Source organism: Bufo bufo, chromosome 7 (assembly GCF_905171765.1).
Source record: "Bufo bufo chromosome 7, aBufBuf1.1, whole genome shotgun sequence".
NCBI lineage: Eukaryota > Metazoa > Chordata > Amphibia > Anura > Bufonidae > Bufo > Bufo bufo.
In genome coordinates this window covers 21,444,421-21,468,845 of record NC_053395.1, presented here as the reverse complement: position 1 = coordinate 21,468,845, position 24,425 = coordinate 21,444,421, and the positions used below count along the sequence as shown (strand labels likewise).

At 49.7% G+C, this 24,425-nt stretch overlaps 2 protein-coding genes across 8 annotated transcripts; one reads left to right on the top strand and one right to left on the bottom strand.

Moving 5' to 3' along the window:
• The first annotated feature begins 3,001 nt into the window (after window positions 1-3,001).
• SHMT1 (serine hydroxymethyltransferase 1) lies at window positions 3,002-12,988 on the top strand. 7 transcript variants are annotated; one of them, XM_040439471.1, is made up of 12 exons: window positions 3,002-3,103; window positions 5,278-5,397; window positions 6,057-6,202; window positions 7,914-8,029; window positions 8,474-8,634; window positions 8,990-9,071; window positions 9,180-9,392; window positions 9,464-9,580; window positions 9,682-9,804; window positions 11,127-11,243; window positions 11,433-11,543; window positions 12,264-12,988. In XM_040439471.1, exons 2-12 carry the CDS (start codon window positions 5,302-5,304, stop codon window positions 12,434-12,436), a joined length of 1,455 nt encoding a protein of 484 aa, XP_040295405.1. In that variant the 5' UTR covers window positions 3,002-3,103; window positions 5,278-5,301; the 3' UTR covers window positions 12,437-12,988. The 7 variants fall into 7 exon arrangements, with proteins under 7 accessions (XP_040295405.1, XP_040295410.1, XP_040295409.1 ...); XM_040439476.1 differs by lacking the exon at window positions 3,002-3,103 and adding an exon at window positions 4,153-4,165; XM_040439475.1 differs by lacking the exon at window positions 3,002-3,103 and adding an exon at window positions 4,267-4,391.
• A 4,112-nt stretch (window positions 12,989-17,100) lies between these two features.
• SMCR8 (SMCR8-C9orf72 complex subunit) lies at window positions 17,101-24,330 on the bottom strand. The gene is given in 3 exon segments (XM_040440827.1): window positions 17,101-18,719; window positions 21,706-22,067; window positions 22,069-24,330. Coding segments are annotated over 3 exon segments (2,721 nt in total). The 5' UTR covers window positions 23,974-24,330; the 3' UTR covers window positions 17,101-18,265.
• Between the last annotated feature and the right edge of the window lie 95 nt (window positions 24,331-24,425).

Genomic DNA, 24,425 nt, shown 5'->3' with positions numbered 1-24,425 from the left:
GTATATCCTGCACTGCCCCCTGCTGGTTGGCTTAGGGATATAGCAGCACGTGCAGGTTTTGGTGCATGTATCTGCTTTGGCAGAAATGACAGTAAAAAAAATAAAAAAATAAAAATCCCTAATGTACATAGATGTACGGCCATATGGCCAGCATTTTCATGTAGTGATATCCAATTCTGCAAACCCGCTAATCGTGGTCACATGGAGACATCTAAATATACTAATTCCGATTTTTAGCACGCCAGCGGCACAGGAATGTTTATTCTGAGACGACAATGGTCAGGTTGTTGATTTTGATGCATCAGTACTTGCCGGATATTTCGCTGAATGACTAATTGCAGCGTGGCACTGACGGAATTTTTACAGAGGTAACAGCGCCCTCTACTGTATTTGCACTGCTATAACAGCCACTGGTCAAAGCGGTTGTCTTAGGCAACGTAAGCAGCCGTAATGTACACGGACCCATTGACTTGAATGGGTCTGTGATCCGCAATATACGTAAAAAGAAGGGACACGTCCTATCTACAGCAGTGCAGAGGCACGGACCCGAAACCCCACAGAAACGCTTCCAATCTGTGCCTCCGCTCCGCAGCTTGAGGATTGTGGACCCATTCAAGTCAATGGGTCCACATCCCTTATACGGGATTCCCACGGCAGGAGCCCGTTTTGCGGAACCGCCGTTTGCTGCGCGCAATACAGGCACGGATGGCCTATGGTGGTGTGAATGTACCCTTCCAGGGATTTCTGACTTCGGATAATCCTTACTTGTCAAAATGATTGCTTCTAGGACCCCCAGCGATCAGCTGCGATCTGTGGGAAAACCTGCCAGTAAGGCCTCTTGCACACGAACGTAAGGGCTCCGTGCCCGTGATGCGGACCGCATACGGCGGTTCCGCAATACACGGGTAACCAGCCGTGGGCATTCAATTGAATGGGTCCACAAATCCGGAGGTGCGGTGCGGAATGGAACGGAAGCATGGAACAGTGCCCCACGGAAGCACTACGGAGCGCTTCTGTGGTGTTCCATTCCGTGCTTCCGTTTCGCAAAAAGATAGAACTTGTTCTATCTCTTTGCGCAACGGACGGATTGCGGACCCCATTCAAGTGAAGGGGCCTGCGATCCGCATGCGGCTGCCCCACGGTCGGTGCCCGTGCATTGCGGACCACAATGCACGGAGCCCTTGTGTGCAAGAGGCCTTGCAGTTCACTTTCCCTGCAGCGCCACCACAGTATAAATGAAGTATTACACAGCATCCATGCAAATCAATGGGTTGTCTGTGTGATGCAGGACAGGACGAGTCCTCCAGAGCGAGAGACGCTAACAGAGGGCCCCCATCTATTAACTCCTTAATAGGCTGTATGAAAATGGGATTCTTAAACTAGACCACCCCTTTAAAGGGGTATTCTGGGAGTACAATACTATTGACCTATCCTCATCCTATCTATCAGTACCTAATTGGCGGGGGTCCAGCACCCCTGATGATCCCCTGTTTGAAGAGAATCTTCCTAGGCCAGTGACGTCACATTCATCGGTCACATGACCAAGTGAATAAGGCTGAGCTGCAATACCACGCACAACCACTATGCAATGGCCGGCGCTGTGCTTGCTATTCCAGTTCCAGTCTGATTGGCAGGGGCTGCCGGGAGCCGGACGCCCACCGATCAGATATTGATGACCTATCCTGAGACTAGGCCATCAATAATAAACACCTGGAAGACCCCTTCCTGAGTTTTGAATCGTATTACATTTGTGGAGCACCTCCATCCCTCAGCAATCTGCGGTATATCCTAGTGATATGATGTAGGTGGGAATACCCCTTTAAAGGGCATCTGTCAGCAGTTTTGTACCTATCACATTGGCTGACCTGTTATTTGTGCGCTTGGCAGCTGATGGCATCTGTGTTGGTCCCATGTTCATATGTGCCCGTATTGCTGAGAAACATGATGTTTTAATATATGCAAATGAGGCTCTAGGAGCAACGGGGGCGTGGCCGTTACACCTAGAGGCTCTGCTCTCTCTGCAACCGCCGCGCCGTCTGCACTTTAATTGATAGGACCAGGTGTGATGACGTTTCCAGTGCCTGGTCCTGTCAATCAGAGTGCAGAGGGCGCGGCAGTTGCAGAGAGATCAGAGCCTCTAGGTGTAACGGCAACGCCCCCCTTGCTCCTAAAGGCTCATTTGCATATATTAAAACATCATTTTTCTCCTCAGCAATGCGGGCACATATGAACATGGGACCAACACAGATTCCTTTAGCTGCCAAGCGCACATGTAACAGGTCAGCCAGTGGGAGCCGTCACCTTGCGGGGCTCCGTTCTCAATATAGGTGCGGGTCCCAGCGGTGGGACCCGCACCTATAAGACAATGGGGGCATATACTACTGATGTGCCCCCATTGTCCATGATGAGACAACTTAAGTAAGCCAGCATCTCATCTGCAGATAGCTGTTTCGGGGTGATTGCCCCTCATTAGTGCACAGCAGAGAGGACTGGCTTAACTGGGTGAGAGACAGTACCCCCCAAATCCTGACAGGCCTCTCGCCCAGTTAAGCCAGTACTCTCTGCTCTGCACTGATGAGGGGCAATCACCCCGAAACAGCTGTCTGCAGATGAGATTCTGGCTTAGTTAATATCCAAGTCATGTCTCAAGGCCAGACATTGACTTATAGGATCGCTGCCTCACATCTGGTGGCATTAGAGGAAGAGCTTGTGTGATTATAAATCTCCTCATGCCTGCACTCTCTCCCCAAGGAGAGATAGTACCCCCCATGTATGTGCTGTGTAGGGGTGTCTGCCCCGGCCTCTACTCCATGACGGGACACGCGCCCCTCAGACTCTTCTTCCTTTGTGCATCTTTCCTGTCAGAACCTGTTGGCACCAAGTGCGTCCTCCCGCGGGAAATATGGCGCTCTCTCATTGGCTGGCGTAAAGCAAGGCTCGCCAGTGATTGGTCAGTGGCCGTGTGATCAGACTGCGAATAATCAGTGCCTGGCTGTGATTGGTCAGCTTTTTGCCGGGTTCTACAGTGAGGGAGAGCAGGCAGTGCGGCCGGTGTGTGAGCCGACAGTGAGGTAAGATGGGGGGCAGCGGCGGAGACAGTGAGGTAAGGTGGGGGGCAGCGGCGGAGACAGTGAGGTAAGGTGGGGGGCAGAGTGCTCGGGGCACGGCAGTCTAGTTGCATCGTGATATAATGTGGGGCGCACTTGTTTTGGGGGCCCGTGTAGAAGCGGTGCAGTGAGAGATAGGGTCCTGTTCTCTATAGTCAGACGGTAATTCCGGGGTCATCACTGAACCGGGGACAACGTCCTACCTCTGTCCTAGGACACCTGTTGGAGCAGCTACTTTGGTCTTTGAGTTGTCAGAGGGGGAGATGCCTCTGTCCTGGGACTCGTTGTCAGGGGGGAGATGCCTCTGTCCTGGGACTCGTTGTCAGGGGGGACCGCCTCTGTCTTGGGACTCGTTGTCAGGGGGGACCGCCTCTGCCTGTCCGGGGACTCGTTGTCAGGGGGGACCGCCTCTGCCTGTCCGGGGACTCGTTGTCAGGGGGGACCGCCTCTGCCTGTCCGGGGACTCGTTGTCAGGGGGGACCGCCTCTGCCTGTCCGGGGACTCGTTGTCAGGGGGGACCGCCTCTGCCTGTCCCGGGACTCGTTGTCAGGGGGGACCGCCTCTGCCTGTCCCGGGACTCGTTGTCAGGGGGGACCGCCTCTGCCTGTCCGGGGACTCGTTGTCAGGGGGGACCGCCTCTGCCTGTCCGGGGACTCGTTGTCAGGGAGGACCGCCTCTTCTGGGACTCGTTGTCAGGGTGGACCGCCTCTGCCTGTCCGGGGACTCGTTGTCAGGGGGGACCGCCTCTGCCTGTCCGGGGACTCGTTGTCAGGGGGGACCGCCTCTGCCTGTCCCGGGACTCGTTGTCAGGGGGGACCGCCTCTGCCTGTCCCGGGACTCGTTGTCAGGGTGGACCGCCTCTGCCTGTCCCGGGACTCGTTGTCAGGGGGGACCGCCTCTGCCTGTCCCGGGACTCGTTGTCAGGGGGGACCGCCTCTGCCTGTCCCGGGACTCGTTGTCAGGGGGGACCGCCTCTGCCTGTCCCGGGACTCGTTGTCAGGGGGGACCGCCTCTGCCTGTCCCGGGACTCGTTGTCAGGGGGGACCCTGGGATGTCAGGTACCCTTCTCCCAGGGGTAAACGCCTCTGTCCTGGGACACGTCAGGCGGGACACCTATGCCCTGGGACACCTGTTATCAGGGGGGATGCCTCTGTCCTGGGACTCGTGTTGTCAGATGGAGGGCACAGTCTGAGGATTCAGTTGTCAGGGGCGCTGCTCTTCTGTGACTACATAAACATGAAGTTGTGGAGTCGTCCTCTTCTGTCAGGATGATGGAAAAGCTGGGTATGTTGCTTCTTGTACAGTCTCCCAGCTTTTCTCTCGGTGCAGCCATATTGGTTATGACCCAGCTTTCCCAGGAGCAGATATAACAGCAGAAAAGAACCAGACCTAGATAATTCAGCTGGCATGCACGGTGTTAACCCTCCTGCACAGCGCTCTTCTGCGCAGAGACCTTTGACACGTCTGAATGGAGACTCTTTCGCTCCCAGCGTTCTCCCGCCCTTGAAAAGTTAATATGTAAAACTTATTTTTCGCCTCTGTGATCGCTCTGGGCTGCGGGCGAGCACCGTTTTGCCCTGAGGAGACATACCTCTGAGGTTAGTACCATCCTCAGTAAGGGCAGCGCCTGCGCAGGTTATTACAGGGAAATTTATAAGTCTGTTTTTCGAGTTGTTTTACTCCTGAGGTTTCTCTGTCGGTGAGCGGCAGCGGGTGCAAAGGTTGGTGCCAAGGAGCCCCTCGATGGTGCCACCCAGTCCGTGCAGCTGGTTTGGTATTGCCTGGGTGCCTATGGAGCAGTTTTAGGGGTGCAGGGGCCCGAGGGTCCACCAGTACTCTAAAAGGAAAGCAGACTTCAGTCTATGCCTCTGTCACTGAACGAGACCGCCGCTTGCTGTCAGTGAGTAAGAGCCTGGCTCAAAAAACCCTGTACAAGCTTCTCGCAGCTAAGGTTTTTGTGACAGTTGTATTCAATTGTATGTTTCCCGTGTTTGCTACAATGTATCGGCGCAGATTAACTGCACCGTTGTATTGAAGCAGTATCTTGTTTTCGAGGAGACCAGATACCACTGTACCTCAGGTAGGTGTAAGAAAGAACGTTCCTATTCATTGACAGCAAGCAGCGATCTAGATAAAAAATTGAAATACAATATTTTTTTATTTGTTTAAGGAGTGAAATATCTGAGGCGGAAAAATGGCCGACTCTCCTGTGATGAACGGCGGGCACCATGATCCATGGACACGTCATAACCAGATGGTACTAGAGCCTCTGGAAACGAATGATCCGGAGGTAAGAGTTTCGCTTTTACCAGACTTAAAGGGGTTGTCCACTTTTTATTTTTTTTATATGCTCAGGATAGGTCATCAATATAAAAAAAAAAAAAGCAGACAACCCCTTTAAGAATATATAAATCCAAGTCCCGTAGTCGTCCAGGTTTTCTTGCTTTCCTACATCAAAGGCCGGGTGATGATGGCTAATGGAATCCATTATGCTGACCCTACGGTTGTCACCCAGCTTTCCATGGACCCTGAATGTCAGGAATCTGCATTAGGTCGTGTCGCATTCATACTGGAGATTTCTAGTGTAGAGTTAACCTTTTCTTAAAGAGATATTCCTACCTTATCTCTAGATATGATATCACTATATGATCACGGGGGTCCGACCTCTGGGACCTCTACCCATCCTCAGAATGCAGGGGCCACTGCGTTGGTTTACAGATGTGTCCCCTACACTCTTTTCCTGCAGAGCAGCGCTCCGGCCACCCAGCTGTCTAGGGATCTGCAGCACAGCTCCATTCAAGTGAATAGGGCCAGTGCCTGGGGTCTGATGGGACTATATGTGCCCTTGCTAGAGGGTGTTGTCAGCATTTCCGGACTATCAGGTGCTGCACTAAAGGATGCATTTCTTACGTCGAATAATCACAATTATTTACATTTTATCTGTAAAAGGTGTACGAAATTATCCGCAAGGAGAAGCACCGCCAGCGCTACGGACTGGAGCTCATCGCCTCTGAGAACTTTGCCAGCTGTGCCGTGCTGCAGGCTCTCGGTTCTTGTCTGAACAACAAGTATTCCGAGGGTTACCCAGGACAAAGGTGGGAGGGCGAATCTGGGGCATTGCAACATAATGGGCAGGGCCCTTCTGTGCCTCCAGCTTTCACATAGTGTCAGTTATGATATTGACCAGGTCTTTAAAGGGGTTGTGCCAAGGTTATAAGTTATCGATAACTAGCTGATCGCTGGGGGTCCGACCGTTCCCTGTTCTGACGGAGCAGCGGGCCGAGCATGTTCCCTGCCTCTCCCTTCATTCTCTATAGAACTGCTGGAAATTGCTCAGCACCGTACTCGGCTATCTCCGGCGGCGCCTTAGAGAATGAACGGAGTGGCAGAGCGCATGCTAAACATCAGAATAGGGAACAGGGTCCCCGTTCTTGGGATTGGTGGGGGTCTAGTTATCTCCTATAGTGTGGATAGGATGTAATTTATAAACTTTGCACAACCCCTCCAAAGGGAATTCTGATTTCGGGGATCGCGTTCTTGTAGTTATAACAAAAAGCCGTACTGGCAGCGACAGTCAAGCCGGCTGTATATAAGGCCTCATGCACACGGCCATTCCGTGCATTAGGGACTGCGGCCAGGACGGATCGAGACCCATTCAACTTAAATGGGTCTGTGATCCGTCCACACTGTAAGAAAATCGAATATGTTCTATTTTTTTGTGGTGTGGAGGCACGGACAGAAACACCACGGAAGCACTCCGTAGTGCTTCCGTGGGGTTGCATGCCTCCGTTCCGCACCGCAGCTCCGGAGTGCGGTCCCATTCAAGTGAATGGTTCCGCAACCGTGATGCGGGGAGCACACGGCCGGTACCTGCTTATTGCAGACCCGCTGTTTGCGGGCCACAATATGGCAACGGCCGTGGGCATGAGGCCTAATGGAGCAGATTATTGTTACTAGCACATTCTTGACATTTAGAGGGGTTGTCCAGAATTAGGAAAAGTGCCACACCTGTCTGCAGGATGTGTGTGGTATGACAGCATATTTGTTTCAGTGAAGCTGGGTTGGAATACTAGACACAAGGTTTTGGGGGGAAATGTTTTTCTAATACTGGAGAACCCCTTTTAATAAAGATATGGTTCCCCTTTAACATTACTTGGGAAACCATCGGGCATTCTCATAGACCCTGGCTGGAACCTGCTCATATTGGCTGTTGTTAAGGCTACATGCACACGACCGTATGTGTTTTGCGGTCCGCAAATAAAAACAGATGACATCCGTATGCCATGCGTTTTTTTTTTTTTTTTTTTTTTTTGCGGATCCATTGTAACTGCCTAAAAGACAAGAATAGGACATGTTCTATTTTTTTTTTTTTTGCGGGGCTACGGAACGGACATACGGATGCAGATAGCACACGGTGTGCTGTACGCATTTTTTGCGGACCCATTGAAATGAATGGGTCCGCATCCTATCTGCAAAAAAAACTGAACGGACACGGAAACAAAATACATTTGTGTGCATGAGGCCTAAGGCTGAGTTACTTACAGGGCATGAACACTTTTGCAACCGTTTTTTTGTTGCTCCAGTGCACTTAAAATAAAAAGTTAACTGGTTATAGTCTTAAAAATCTCCACCCATTTTGTGTATGCCGCTCTCATACAGGACAGTGTGTCTCCATGGTTACAGACAAATTAACCACCCTGTGTAGTCTGATCGTGTAGTCATGTTTTACTCCAATACATCTACCTACTATCTGTAGGAAACCATGGATAGGTTCTTAGATGTCATCTCCTGTATGTAACCTGACAGGTACTATGGTGGCACAGAGCACGTAGATGAGTTGGAACTGCTGTGTCAGAAGAGAGCTTTGGAGACGTACATGTTGGACCCCCAGAAATGGGGGGTGAATGTGCAGCCGTATTCAGGTGAGAGGCCACAATGTGATAATTATGCAGTCCTTTTTGTCTTTGATGTTAATTTAAAGGGGTAGTCCGACCTCTCCCTCACTGCAGTTGTAATTATGGCCCCGAATCTGCTCTACCTAAACAAAGAGAGGCAGGTGTCCCATTCCTGCTGCTTTCAGTCGCCTGTGTACCAGAAGTGTGACCACCTATCTATTGTCACGTGCACTGCTGCAGCCATTTACTGGCCTCAGCGTTCACATGTACCTGAGCTGCAAATGACTGCAGAGTCCAGAGGTTACACTTCCGGTCCAGCAGGGACGGCATCTTCAGCACCGATGAATATGTAAGTGCCATAAGTACAATTGCAGTGGGGATCAGACAATTCCTTTTTAGAGTAAGTGAACATGTAATGGGCTGTTTGCTGTGGATTTCACAGAGTGCGTTCCCTTTAATTTCTGATTCCAGGTTCCCCTGCAAATTTTGCTGTTTACACTGCTTTGGTGGAGCCACATGGGAGAATTATGGGACTGGACCTGCCTGATGGGGGGCACCTTACCCATGGCTTCATGACCGACAAGAAGAAAATCTCTGCCACATCCATCTTTTTTGAATCCATGCCCTACAAGGTGAGTGCGGTCATTGCAGCCAGTCCCTTCACATCGTTGGCAGTCCTCCATATGGAAAGAGTTGACTCTTATAAAACATGTTTCCTCTATTAGCCAGTCAGATCATGACAATAACAATAGCAGCAGGTGAGGAGTGTGTTGACCTTGCAAGAGACAGTGACCACGTAATCCTTATGTTAGTGAGGACAGATCTGCACGTGACAGGGGCAGTGCCATGATATTATGGGATGAATAGGATAGGATACCTATAGTGGAAGGATCGTGCCCCTCCAGCAGCACTGAATATTTTGTCAGGTGAATTTATCTAGTGGGGGCAGTGTCCGGTTTGGTTTATGGATTTTACACTTCTGTGCAGGTGAATCCAGACACTGGTTATATAGACTATGACAGACTGGAAGAAAACGCCCGCTTGTTTCATCCCAAACTGATCATTGCCGGTGAGCACTGCCATCCTCTATTTACTTGACCTCTTTCTGTTGCTAGCATAATATTTAGGGGGGTGAAAATGTACTTTTTTTTTTTTTTTTCCTCTCTCTCTCTCTCAGGTGTCAGCTGCTACTCCCGGAATCTGGACTATGCCCGGATGAGGAAGATTGCTGACGAAAACAATGCTGTTCTCATGGCAGACATGGCGCACATTAGTGGCCTGGTGGCGGCGGGTGTCGTGCCTTCTCCTTTTGAACACTGTGACATCGTGACCACCACAACCCACAAGACCCTGCGCGGCTGCCGTGCTGGCATGATCTTTTACAGGAAGGGTGAGTTGTCCACCTCGGGGTGAGAGAGGGTTGAATTCACGCCCGTCGTACTGACACAATCTCTTGTTCAGGAGTCTGCAGCGTGGATCCAAAGACGGGGAAGGATATCCTGTACAAATACGAGAGTCTGATTAATCAAGCAGTATTTCCTGGCTTACAAGGTGGACCCCATAACCACGCTATTGCAGGTACAGCCCATGCTTATTTAAAGGGTTTTCCGTCAAGTCATCCTTATGAGAAATCCACTGGATCAGCAAATGTTTACATTCCATATCGTGACTTATTACAGGTATTGCTGTGGCCCTGAAACAAGCAATGAGCCCAGAGTTCAAGTTGTACCAGACACAGGTCGTCGCCAATTGCCGGGCATTGGCAAGCGAGCTGGAAGGACTTGGTTATCACATCGTCACTGGTGAGGAACCTTCAGTAGCTTCAGAATTATAATATTATGGAAGCAAATGTTTTATAGGCATTAAAGGGGTTTTCTGGGAATTTGATATTGATGGCCTGTCCTCAATAGAGGTCATCAATATGAGATTTTGGGGGACTGACTCGCAGCACCCCTGCCGATCAGCTGTTCAACAAGGCCGCAGCGCTTTGCCCTCTTCCTAGGTCATGTGACGTCACAAGGCCAAGGTGCAGCTCAAGTCAATGGGGCTTAGCTGCAATATATCAAGCACTACTACTATCAATTGGACGGCACTGTGCTTAGTAAACTGCGAGGAGGCTGAGACGGTCATGGAAACTCCTTTAAAGCAGATGTGGAGTAGAGAAGCCAACACACTGAGGAAGGACCTGCTTTATTAATGAAGTGGGTGTTCTCTTGCATCATGTCAGCAGGGAACGTGAAACATACCTTGCCATATTGTCCTGCATCGTCAATTAATTATATGGCAGCTAGTGACATCCATGCATGGGTGTCTGTTTTTAATACATGGGTGCTAGGGGCTCCTCTTTCTAAAAGCAGTTCTCTACTCTGGCCGATTGCTCAGACACATCAAGTAGTGTTCCTTTGCGGGCCGGAGTGGGGATGCTGTAATACATGCCGGAGATCATTTCTCCACTGTCCAAACTTTTGAATGCCGTAATCCGTGCTGTTTCGGCATTCAAAGGAAGTTACTAATTATGCTCCAAAAACTGGTAACTGCATATAGCACAAGAAAAAAAATAAAAATCATTTTTTGCACAGCTCCCCCTCAATTTAAGACCGTGGGGCAGCCGCATGGGGATCGCAGAGCCATTCACTTGAATGGGTCCGCAATCCGTCCGTTCCACAAAAAGAGAGAGCATGTTCTATCTTGCGGTGCAGAGGCTCGGAACGGAACCCCAGAAAGCACTCCGTAGTGTTCCGTTCCGCATCTCCGGATTCGCAGACCCATTGAAGTGAATGGGTCCGCATCCGTGATGCGGAATGCACACGGAACGGTGCCCGTGTATTGCGGATCCGCAATACGGCAACGGGCAGCACACATTCGTGTGAATGAGCCCTAATCCAGACACTCCCGTAATATGAAGAAAAAAGCAGCACGGATGAATCCCCCAAGGACACCATGGAGTTTTTTTATTTATGTAAATAAAAGTTACGTTTTTTTTTTAAAATTCCAAAGCGCTGGATCTCTTGAATTTTTTTTTACATATAGTACAACTCATCCGGCAAAAAACAAGGCCTCATACTGCTGCTTTAAAAAAAAATATTATTGGCTTAACTAAAACTTGTGCGTCATCTCTTCACAGGGGGTTCTGATAATCATCTCATCCTGGTCGACCTGAGGAACAAGAAGACAGATGGAGGAAGAGCAGAGAAGGTCCTCGAAGCCTGCGCCATTGCTTGCAACAAGAACACTTGCCCAGGTGAGTGCCCAGGCCTGACATAAAGGGCACAGGCGGAAAATCTGTATCTAGTGGATTCACATGGAACAACATCCTGTTAGTGATGAATGCCAGTCAGGCTGTGAAATCCATTTGACAATCTCATGACGCCACTCCAAGTGCACCATGTCACTGATAAATGACATTATTTTCTATCTGCGCCCCTGGCAGGTGACAAGAGCGCCCTTCGTCCCAGCGGCCTTCGACTGGGATCCCCTGCCTTGACTTCTCGAGCATTCAGAGAAGACGACTTTAAAAAAGTTGCGCACTTCATTCACCAAGGTGGGTTGTAGTTCAGTCACATTATGTGGGTGATCTTTGCTCTCTTTTTTATTTTTCTTTTTCTTCATTTCATTAGTAATTGATACTTAATTACTGGAAACTGTCCACATGCTGCTGTTGACGGATCTGTTCTTACTGGGTGTCCTGCAGGGAATGGGCTGTGGTTCTGCCTGGCTCATTAAAGTGTTTTCTGACATTTTTATAAAAGATCAGCGGGATGCCTCCCGATGCCACAGTCAGTCAGGGTCACTGCTGAGCTCATTGATTGGCTGGTAGCAGACTATATGTCACACATGCAGAAGCAGCAGAGACGGGAGCTCTGGTCCATAGAGCAGAGTCATTTGATTTCCAGTTAGCATTCGTGTGTTACACCAAGTCCAAACTGCAAATATTCCAATAAGGCTAATGTCACACGAGCATGTTCAGTCTGTAAAATGTGCTCTGTGTGTTGGCTTCCCAGGCTGAACATGGCTCCTGTGACAGGACCTTACAGCATTATAATGCTGTGTGTCCCTGCCCGACCTCGGATCTAATGAATTGTGCTAACGACATTATGTCAGTAAAACAAGGTAGATCCGAGGTCGGGCCGGAACACAATGCATTATAATGCCGTGACGTGCTGTCACATGTCGCTGGGGTGATATCAACCTAAAGAAAAGGAGCAGCCAGGTGACATCTAATCTTAGGCGGTCATTTTGTGACTGATCTCCATTTTTCCAGGCATCTTGCTCACTCTAGAGATCCAGAACGACATGAACCCCAAGGCGACCCTGAAGGAGTTTAAGGACAAACTGGCATCAGACGGCAAGCACCGAGAGAAGATTTCTTCCCTGAAGGAGGAGGTGGAGCAGTTCTCAAGCGTTTTTCCTATACCCGGCCTGCCTGACCTGTAAATGATTATAATGGAGGAAGATGGGCTGGATTTATACGTGAGCTCTGATCTGCTTAGGAAATGGATACGTACACTGGATAAGTCTCAGGAAATGTGATTTCACTGTGTCCTGGGCACATAATCACAGGGACCATGTCTCAAGAATCAGAAATGAGCCAACAGAATGCATTTGCAGGATAATCATCTCTCCCCTCCCCCCTATGCTATTATTTTTTTTCTTTTGTGTGTTTAGCTTCAGTGCCCCTAAAATATTAAATGAAGTAACTGTGCAAATAAACTCTTGCACCCAATGAACGATCTGTACCACTACAAAGAAAGCGTCTGACGCTAATGGTGGTTGTGGCCATGGCACTGGTCAGCTGCACTGAGGAGTGATGACGACATCGCAGCTTATAGATGAGGCCTGTCCTTTGAAATCGCTGTACTGCACTACTGCCTCTGCAGCGCTTATTTTCGATCTGTTTAGATTGTGCTGCTGCCGTCCTGAAGTGTAGATTTGTAATGGTCACAACATGGATGCATATTCCATGAGATTAAACATCAGTAAACTGTCTTCTCTCATTTGTATTTCTGTACATACTATTTTTTTTTCCATACTTTTAAAGGGGGTCATCCACCGATTAGGACATAACTCATAAAGGGGGGCTCTCACTAGTAGGCAGAGTGTAATGCTGCTGCAACACAAGGCTGAATTAAGTGTGGTCTCCTATTGACTTCAGTGGGTGCTGTCTATGGGTGGCCATACACATTAGACAAATATTGGCTAAACCCACTGATCTCAGCAGGACCAGCCGACCGTCTAATGTGTCCCTTCTTACAGGAAAGAAGGATCAGGCGTGTTGGATATCAACATGTAGCAGCTTACTCCCCTCTCCCTTTTTCAGCTGAAGCCAGTACACATGTGTGTGAGAAATTCTCTTTGAAGCCCCAAACCGTATTAGATGCATTACAAGCTCTGGGGAGGTGTTGACAACCACTACCGATACCCCTGGAATTGTCACACAGCCTTCCTGGACTCCTGAATGGAACATCTGCCTAGGTGAGCAGGGAATACGTCACACTGTGCCTAGCCAGATTTCAGGATTCTGAGTAAGCTGGGTGTCAACACTTCTGGCAGACATATTGGTCGTCGTCCAGCTTTTCCCAAAACCAAACACATTGATAGAGCAATACTCAGCCACGTACTCGTGATAAATCCATTTATTGAGGTGGATTTCCGGCCTGACAACACAAATTTGGGTTCATGCAGCGGTTTGTGAGCACAGACGAGTCCTCGCATGCACCAATATAACTAGGATGTCTCTGGTACACCAGCCGTTCTACTAGAACACCCATCAGTTGGTGTAACAAAGGTTTACATGAGTCCCTTGTGGATCTGTCGCTGCTGGAAGGGGAAGCCGATGTCCTATAGGTTTGTATTGCTGAAGAGCCTGAAGTTGTGGTTTGAACCCTGAGTGTTGTGTTCAGTAGAAGGCACTGGAGGAGTCGGGTTACCTTGCACTATGGTCCTGATGCAAGGCCCCAGCCCTCCAGTGTGCTTTGGCTGAAGGACGGGAATCGGCATGGACGCTGCGATGGCTGAAAATCAGGTTGTTGCTTTGTCCTACGAAGCCTCGGTTAAATATCAGGAAGTCGATTAAGAGCGTTAATGTCCAGAGCGAAGAGATTCACAGTTTTATGAAGAAACCAGTTCTATAAATATATTTCACATTGTGTTCATTTACAGAGATGATGCAACTGAACCGTAACACCAGCAGTGCAAAGTCAGTGCCATGGAGCGTGTAAGAGCAGACGGTTAATAAACGTGTCCAGGTAATCGGCGTGAGGCTGGCCCCAGTACATACAGATGCCCTCAAAAATAGGATCATGTGGGTGAATTCACACGCGGCAGATTTGCTGCTGAAATTTCTGCAACCAAAGAACCTGTATTTATTTGAATCGAGAAGCATCTGCACTGAGCGCGTGGTTTTACGCAAGCATCGAATCTACCCCAGACATCCACAAGGGACGTCATGTGCTGAACAATCCACATATTACATTCAAATTTCACCCAAGGCATTGCAAAGGGTTAAAATCCACAACCTAAATTAACATGCCCAAATTGTGGATAAGATTATTTTTTTTTTAAACTCTTATGTTAGATTTCATAAAGCCACAGCGGACCCTCAGATTGGCCTCATTCCCTATGGGGGTAAGGGGCTTTCTATGGACACAGCTCGTCCCTGCAGAAGTCTGATGTCATAAGGAAGATGTGGAGGCCAGTGACATCATCACCATCCAGCCCGAGACCAAAATTTTTATATACAGCATGGCACATAGGAGAACTAGGTAAAAATAACTATGGCGGCTTTGATATGCTGGTGACAGCTACAGCAGGCCTGGCGATACATACCATCTAAAGGGGAACCCTCCGCAGCATTACATCCTAAGGGCACAGTCACACAGAATTTTTTGCAGGAGGCATTCTGGCGCCTAGCATAACCAAAATTCCGCTGCATGGTGGCTGCCGTTGTTTTCAATGAGAGGCAGCACTGAAGATCGTGGAGCGGCGGTTAAAAGTCGCAATCCCGCCAAGAAGGGACACGTCCCTTCTTGACATCTGCTGGCGGCTTAGGAACTGTGGTGGAAATCATGGCAGTTTCTGCCGCGTTATACGTGGTGGATTTTGGCAGCATCAAAATCCGCAGTGTGAACGGTCCCCTGAGCCTCGCAGTGTTGGGGGTCAGTGCCTTCATCTGAAAGCAGAAAGACTAGACACATACAAGAGACTGTCGCTTTTATTCCAAGAACAGCACCCCACCTGTTCACAGGTGTGTTATTGCAGCTCATCCACTTTAATGGAGCTAAGCTGCAATACCAGATCCAGCCTATGGACAGGGGGTGGCGCATATTTTTCCTGATCCTGGAAACCCCTTTAAAAACAATGAGGTGTTGAGAGGAGGTGCAGGGCTCTGCAACATCAGCAGATGTGGTTCAATGTCATTCCTATGACACACCGGAAACCTATAGCACTATGGCTCCTGTACAAATACAAGCCCAAGCCTTAAAGGGGCAGTACCCCAGCCCAGTCTAGGTTCACATTATATGTGCTGCAAGTTGTCGGAATAGATTGACAAACTGAGATCAGAATTTCGCTATTGATTCAAGCGAAACTCATGCACAGTGTTACGTCTAGTGCAGGTTCTGAGGGGGCGGAGCGTGACACAAGGACTCGCTGTTTGCTGTTCTTTAAAGCCCGGTGTCATGCTCCGCCCCTTAGGGCCCTGCATTAGGCATAACGCACACATTTTGCCTTCCTGGACCTTCTACTATGAGAAGAGGGTAGAGTTCACACAAATTTGGGACGGTGCCACATGTGATAAGATCTGGTCACCTCTGCTACATCTAGCCTGGACCTCATCCAGCCCAGGGCCTAAACCCTAAAGAGATCCAGTTTTATAAAAATAAAATCACCATACTTACTGTAGAAATACAGTATAAAAAATGTTGCAGCTTTTTAATAAAACTTTGTGCTTTCATTCCTCACCGATCTCTGCTTGCCATCAGTGAATGGAAACCTTCACCCAATCTATGCAGGTTCTTACCTAGTCCAGCTTACCAAGTGGTGTGCTTGCTAGTTGCTACAATAACTCACTCGTCTCTGTGACAGCAAGCAGAGATCTTAAAAATGGTGATGAATTGAAACTAAAGTTACATTAGAAAGTTGCAGAACTCTTGCTTATACACAGTTTTACAGGTCAGGTGACGATATAGCAAACTTTAAAAAAAATAAAAATATGGCGACATTACGTGTCCCTATTTCCATCGCACTTGCATTTATAAAACTCCACTCACCACAAATAGAACATCTGGTCGCGGCAACAAACCGTATACAGAGTTAATGAGATTACATGGCGGACGTGTCACAAGACAAACACATGAGCCCCACAAATCTCAATTAGTGCAAATAATTACATGGAAAGAAACGAGAAATCGCGTGACTCGGGCACAGAACAAAAAACCGAGTGCAAACGCTAAATAATACTGAGCATGCAAGAGTGCGGCTGACGAGGGGGGGGGGGGGGGGCAACACGGGAAAGGGACAGTAACCCCAAAGCAGCGCTCTCCACCCACGGAAAAACTACAAGTCCCAGGATGCCCCAATAATAGGACATGTCCTCTTTTTTCGGAACGGACATACAATGCACACGGGGTCATTTAATTTTTATTTTTTTTTGCAGCCCCATTGAAGTAAATGGTTCCGCAAACGGGCCAGAAAAAACGGAACAGACATGGAAAAAAAAAATACATTCGTGTGCATGAGCCCTTATAAGAGGGTAAATGTCTAAATGAGAGGATCTCAGCGCCGGCTTAAATTTTGACCAAGGAGGAGGGGCGTTTGCTGCACTTCTCACTGACGAGCAGTGTAATCCGCAGGGCACAACAGATTATATTGAAAAGGTTAGGTTTTATCTCCCTTTAAATGGTTTCACTACTGGCGCCCTCTGCTGTACGGCCAAGGCAAAGCATGCAGATCTCCATTGGATTTATCTTCTGCCAGCACAATTTAGGCTAGGTCTACGCGACAATTTCTATAATAGTAGTCTATGGTGTTCCACTGCAACAGTCGCAGAAAAATCCATCTTGAATGGGTTTTGTGCGACACCATAGACTACCATTGACAAAATGTCGTCATGTAGACCTAGCCCTATAGGGGTTCTCTGGAATATACGTATGGATGACCTCTCCTCAGAATAGGTCATCAATACGATATCGGTGGGGATCTGACCCCCGGAATCCCCGACGATCAACTGTTTGCGGAGGCCGCAGCTTTCCGGTGAGCGACTTGACCTAGGAAGAGGCCTAAGAGCTCGCATAGCACCGCGGCTTCTTCATACAGCTGATCGGCAAGAAAACAGCGCCACACCTGTCCACCGCATGGTCAGATAGGGCGTTGTTGTGTCTGGAAGAAGGCTGCCATGTTCTTCACAGGTTGCCAAAAATCGGATTACTATGGCAGTACAGCCTGACTTCTGCTCCTGTCGCTTCTCTGCCCGGTGCCAATTATGGCACTGAAATCTTATGTAATCCGAGTCTAGTTGCTAGGGACATCTGCCAGCTCTATAAGAAGAGATGGCGGTTGAGTATGTCCATAGCAACCAGCCTGTCAGCGGTGATTCTACGCGGACAGAGGGCGAATTCACACGAGGTAGAAATTTCTGCAACTGAAAATCATCTGAAGGGGGCTGCGCCTGCAGCGGGAGACAGTCGCCGAAATGTATGCAATAAAGCTGCCGCGTGTGAACTCACCCTAAGGGCCTGAGCGTTGTCGGAGGAGCGGCTGATATGTCTCACATGGATGTAAATGTGTCTACAAATATGTGACTGTGGGGGGAGGGGAGGTTTCCGGATTGAAAAGCGTTTCAATGAAGTGGCTGATAACAGGGAACAACAGATGACATTCGCCTGCAAATAGAGAGACGCTCTAGGGTTAGCGTCCCTTAAAAAAAAAAAATTTACGTGCATGCAGCACATTCGGCAGCTTCTTTACCTCTCAGTCTAGGTTAGTGGCCTCCAGCTGCTGCAAAACTACAACTCCCAGCATGGCCAGGAGAGCCACCGGCATGCTTGGAGTTGTGGTTTTGCACCAGCTGGAGAGCCGCTGGTCGGAGACCACCGATCGAGGTCCTCAGTAGTTAAAACTGGTTGAGATGATCTAACAAATCACATAAATAGGTAACGAACATAAAAGGCAAAAAGTAAATGAACCCCCACCAATCTTCTCTGGGCCACAGTGCAGACCTACCATGACTTCTACATCCATGAGTGCCTATGGGGGGGGGGGGTCCTGTCAAATCTTGTATAAAATGCTGGGGATGTAGTCAAATCTGAGCACCGGCAGCAGCGGCGTCCCCGATTCCCTTAGATAATGCATTTTGAGAAGCTCGGAGAGGTATTCCACGATTTTACTGTCCTCCTGGGAGAGGCCGAGGAGCTGCTGGAGGAAGGCGGCCCGGCGCTGTGCTATAGACTCCTCGCCCTCCTTCTCCCGGATGGGCAGGTGGACGTGGTGGCAGAAAGTGAACAGGAACGCCTTGGCGCTGAGCTGGGTCAGAACGCTACGCACGTGCAGGTAGTAGGTGCTGCCCTTCCGGATCTGAGTGCGGTGGTCCGCCAGCCTCTGGAGGAGGGTGCCCCTATACACCGGGCACCGCAGCGTCTTGTTGTCCGCATCCAGGATGCTGGCGTAGCGGCTGTATCGGCTCAGGGAGTGGAGGGTGTTGGATCCGGATGGAGAGACCCCCCTGCAACACGAGAAAGTAAAGTTAAGGCTACATGCACACGAACGTTGTTTGTTTCAGTGTCCGTTCAGTTTATTTTGCGGATAGGATGCGGACCCATTCATTTCAATGGTTCTGCAAAAAATGCGGTGTCCGCATCAGTATGTCCGTTCCGTAGCCCCGCAAAAAATAAAATAAAAAATAGAACATGTCCTATTCTTGTCCGTTTTAGGCATTGTTACAATGGATCCGCAAAAAAAAACACGGATGTTTGCGGACTGCAAAACACATACGGTCGTGTGCATGTAGCCTAAGGGTCACAAAACTAACGGAAAGGGAGGGCACAGATTTATGAGAACCGGTGCTTATATTTCCAAAGATTTCCAGTTTTATACAAATGACGCTTGTTAATTGTGTAATGAAAAGTTGGCTGCAGCGTAAAGTATGGGGGACAGATTTCTGCTTCCATTGGACTCAGAGGCAATGCAGCTAGGAATCACTGGTCATAGCAGCCAAAATAAAATTTTAAAAAAGGGGGGCCTCCTCTGTTTTACTCCTATTCATAGGATACAGAAAATTTCTGCAACTTTGGGGGGAGGTTTATCAAAACTGGTGTGAAGAAAATAACTAGCTTAGTCGCCCATAGCAACCAATCAGATCCTACCTTTCATTTTTCACAGCTCCATTGGATGATGAAAAGCCGACTCTGGTTGCTATGGGCAACTAAGCCAGTTTTATTTTCCCTTTTACACCAGTTGTTATAAATCTCCCCCTTTGTGTTTTCGATTCCTTACCGTCCCCAGGTGCTTGCTGTCAAGGAATGAAAACGCTTTTGTTCATATTCCTGATGATACAGGTGCCCAAACCATGAGACCAGAAAAGGTCTCCTGCCTCTGAGTGTAAGCAAACTTCCCATGACAGCAAGCAGAGATCCTGAAAATGGAGAGAAATTAAAACACACACTTGGGGACCAGTTTTGATACATCCCCCCAAGTCTATAAGAAAGTTGCAGAACTTTTCCTTATACAATGAATGAAGGCGAGGAAGCGGAGGAGGAGGAGGAGGAGGGCGGCTCTTCAGGAGAGCCATCTGGTGCTTCTAATTCAGCAGTAATCTAATACTGAGATGTGGGGATTGGATTATAATACAGAACAGACTCTACCCCTAAGGGTAAAAACATAACCAGAGATGTGAGATACTGGAGAACTACAACACCCAGCATGCCCTGGTTGTTTGATGAAGATGACCCTAAAGGGGTTGTCCCATGACGGCAACGTCACCCTATCCAACCACTGGGGCACCCACTGATCATGAGAACAGGGGCCCATTCTCCCCCAAGAATGCCGCTCCACTCAGAGCACAGTCCAATAGAGAGGAGTGGAGTGATGGACCAAAGTGTCTGTCGCTCAATTCAAACAGGGACCCCCACCGACCAGACACTGATCCCCTATCCTGTGGATGGGGTATTCCGGTTGCTACACGTTATCCCCTATTCACGATAGGGGATCACTATTAGATCAGTGGGGGTCCTACCACTGGGACCCCTAACGATCACGAGAAAGGGGCCCTGTACCACCTGCAGCCCCCCCCTGTAAAGAACAAAGTGGCTGGTCACACATGCGTGCGGCCGCTCCATTCATTTCTATGGGAGTTCCGGAGATAGATCGGTGGGGGTCCTAGTGGTCATGAGAACAGGGGCCATCTCCGGAACTCCCATAGAAATGAATGGAGCGGCCGCACGCATGTGTGACCAGCCACTTTGTTCTTTACAGGGGAACTGCAGGTGGTACGGGGCCCCTTTCTTGTGATCGTTAGGGGTCCCAGTGGTAGGACCCCCACCGATCTAATAGTGATCCCCTATCCGGTGGATAGGGGATAACTTGTAAACACCGGAATACCCCTTTAAGGCTACGGCCACACGTAGTGTAAGCGATATGGGTGAGATTTTACAAAAAAAAAAAAAATAAAAATAAAAAAAAAAAAATCGAAATTTCTCTCATGCACGCGCCTACGAGGTGTCCTCGAATCCCTTCTCCGAGCGTGCTTTGGTCCACCACTCCATTCACTTCTATGGGACTGACGTACGCAGCGCACTGCTGAAATGGACTGAAACGCGCACAACTGCTCCACTCCGGTCAATTCACATCGGAGTTGATTTCACCCTTTGTTGTAGAGAGGGCACGGCCTGAGGAAATCTGCTGGTACTGCACCGACTGATCACAGGGGTCTGACCGCTGGGACCCCCACAATCCTGAAAACGAGGCATCCCCGTATCCCCACTCGAATGGAGCGATCATTCCCTTCTAAGAGACTGACCTCCCCGATCCGTTACTTATTACCCATGCTGTGTTTAGTTCTTATTTCCCAGGCATAACCTCCGATCTGCAGACGATGGCCGGAGCCCTCAGCAGTTTACAAACTTCTACTGTAACCAACTAGCAAGAGAAAGTGAAGTCTCCCTCTAAATCAAACGTCTTAAAGGTGAAGTGTGGAGCAGTTCACACCATACCCCTGTGAAAATCCGACCTGGGATCCTCATTATGTGAGCAATTCCTTAAAGGGGTTGCCCAGGATTTCAATCATTGATGGTCTATCCTCAGGACAGGTCAACAATTTCAGATCAGTGAAGGTCCGACACTCCGCACCCCTGCCGGTCAGCTGTTTTGGTGTACCGAGGACGGACCCCAGCAGGTTCTACGGTATGACTGAACACAGGAAAGAAGGATTGGACAGTTGGGTTTCAACATGTCTGATCCTTTTGTTCTCATGGCAATAAGCCACTGGCTTAATTCCCTCTCCCTATTCAGAACACATGTAGGCACAGCTGAGCAGAGCATGCATGTGTACAGGGGGGGGGGGGGGGTAAGACAGCGGTCATCTAAAATGCATGGTCCACCTAAGACAAGTACATACAAAGTGACTGCACCTGGAATGTAGGTTCATTCTATACATAATCTGGGGTCCGTCGGTGGACATCCCCTTAAACTACTGAGACATTTTAGACCTTTACCTCTGAAGCCCAATCAGTTTCCACTTCTGGAAATCCATGATGTGCAGTGGGGAGGTCACCCATGGCTTGATAGGTTTGGCAACATGTCCACAATTAGGGACAAAGATGGACAAAGCAGTCACGAGTTTTTTCACAAAGGCTTCCTCTTCACCCAGCACCACGAGGGTCCTCCCGCTGAGCAGAGAGTAAATGGCGGGGTGGGAGAAGGGGTACTGCCTGATGAACATCAGAGCGTTTCGGCCGGATTTTCTTTTCTGTCGTTCAGTGATGGTGGGCACGGGGGGAGGGGAAGGTGTCCTATCAGAGCAGGTGGAGGCGCTGCTCCTGAAGCTGGTGGAGTCCTCGTCGAGAGTCGTTTTTTTCCGCATCCTTGCTGCTCAGGAAGTAGTTGGACTCTGGAGGAGAGAAGACTTCCCCAGAGGGATCGTCCACCTGCTCTACTGAGAACTTCACCTGGCCGAACGTCTGGCTCACGTGCTTACCAGGCTGTGGTGGGACACTGATGACGACGCCATCACCGCAATGTCCCGGCACTAGATCTCCAGCCAAGTCTTCAAGGTTTGGACTATCTGATCTTATACAACAGGCAGGGTCACCCTGGTTGGCTTTTTTGTCATCCGGCATTGCACCGAAATAGTTGGCACTCTCATAGTCCTCGGCAAAGGCCTCCTCTTCGTTAATGGCTATTTGGTAGGTGGCTCGAAAATCTTCCGGGATCACAGTTTCAGAAGTACAAGTGCTGAGAACCTCAATGCTGTCCTCGCTGATGGTCCTCCGGCTGCCCGCCCTCCGCCTCTGCTGCGGGCTCGGATTAAGCCTCAAGCACGGCTGACTCTCAGAGTGGATAAGAAGAGTAGACTTCTCAGTCCTTAAGACCTCGATGCTCTCTCCACTACTTATACTCCCTTTGGTATCCGCCTCCAGACCCTCAGCATTGCCCGAAGGGTCACAAACGTCCGTCGCGTCTTGCTCGTCGTCAAACTCCTGCTCGATTTTGATAGGGACGGACTCTACGCTGGACTTGTAGGACTCCATGCTGCCCGAAGGCTTCAGGTTTTCAGTTTCTTCAGCAAGTTTGGACCTCGGGGTGTTCTGATGGATACCCAAATGGTCTGAATACTGCCTATCGATTAGTCTAGGGCCCCAGCTGGAGATGTCCTCGAACAGAAAGTTGGCAAAGGCTTGTTGGCCCAAGAGAGTCTTGTCCAGGTGGCTCATGATTAAGTAGCTCACGTCACCCCTATAGCGCCTCTCGATGGAGGTCAGCAGGTCTATGGTCTGCGTGAAGAAATAGACATCAACAAGTTCCTCCAACGTCTTCAGTTTTTTGTCAAAACACTTGGAGGACTTGGCTTTTATGAACTTGGGGGTGTAAGACGGGCGGGGGGTGTAGACCTCGGTCTCATCGTGGTTGGCCGGATCGGAGTCTTGGGCCTCATCTTGGGAAGTCTCGGGCACGTACGGCTGATAGTCTTCTCCTTTCAGATGTCTGTACGGATAGGACTGGATCTGCTTCAGAAGGTCCTGGTGCTCGATGATGGACTTCTCCACGTTGGCGAGCTCGTTGGCCTTCTCGATGGCCTGGGTGGTGTAGAAGCCGGTGTGGTCCGTCTTCTGCTGCTCTTCCATCTCGTTCAGCAGGACTGTCCTGGTGTAGTCCAGGTCCTTCAGCTTCTTCTCCAGCTCGTTGGCGAAGGCTTTGCGGTTTCCCGTCTTCAGGCAATCGGAAGCCTTGGAGAAGTCGCCGGAGAGCTCCAGGAACTGCTCCATGATCTTGTTCTCATCGGTGGAGATGTAGGCCATGCAGAAGGGACGCACAAAGCCTCGCGCCTCCAAGTCGTACAGGGTCAGGTGGTGGACGTAAGCAAAGGCCCCTTCCTTAGAGTCCCCCAGGACCACCTTGGAGTCCTCCACAAAGTTCAGCTTGGGGTAAGAGGAGCCTGGGGGGTGACCCACAAATGAGGCCTGGTAATCTACTGACATGATACGGAGGGAGAAGTAGTTGAGGTCAAAGGTGCCCCTCACCCGGGGGTCGTCGGGGATGGTGAGCAGAGGTTGAGGCCCGACCTGCTCCGAGAACTCCGAAATCAGGATGAAGTCCCGGCTGAATTTGGCCCCCGAGAGCCGGGACCAGGGGCTGCTCTCCGCCTCCGAGTACGGGAAGAGCGGCACCGAGTATTCCTCCGGCAGCCCCGGGCTGCTGTGCTGCGGGAAGTCATAGTCCTCGTCCCGGGTAAACGCCACCAGATCCGGCGATCCGATCATCATTCCCCTCCCTGCGCTCTGCTCCTTCTCACAAACACCTCACAGGGAGGAAGCCATCTTGGATTGCAAACCACATGACCTCCGACTGACGTCACGGGGTCCCCATAGCCCAGGCCGGGGGATAACACAACACCAAATAACCGTCCGCTGGGAATTACCGTCCTCCTGCATCACTGCCAATGAGGGACCCGGAGGATTTAACCGGACGGGGAATGCCGGGGATTGTAGTTCCAGCACGATCACGTGATAAATGTCATCGGCTGAATTATGTACGGAGAGAGAAGAGGGACATGCTGAGAGAAGGCGTTAGGTGACAGGTCACATGACTGTGTAGTGACGTCACTCCTCCCCGGCGAGCAACGCTGTAGGACCGGAGATTTCGTAGGTGGACGGTCCCACGTGGGGTTGGAGGTAGGTACCGTCCTCGGCCAACCCTCAAAATAACGAAAAATCTT

Bases quoted from the DNA above. Each gene is read 5' to 3' on its own strand.
- SHMT1 (XM_040439471.1), top strand. From the start codon at position 5,302: ATGGCCGACTCTCCTGTGATGAACGGCGGGCACCATGATCCATGGACA. The intron at 9,805-11,126 runs GTGAGGAACCTT...ATCTCTTCACAG, and splicing joins TGGTTATCACATCGTCACTG to GGGGTTCTGATAATCATCTC. The intron at 11,544-12,263 runs GTGGGTTGTAGT...CCATTTTTCCAG, and splicing joins TGCGCACTTCATTCACCAAG to GCATCTTGCTCACTCTAGAG.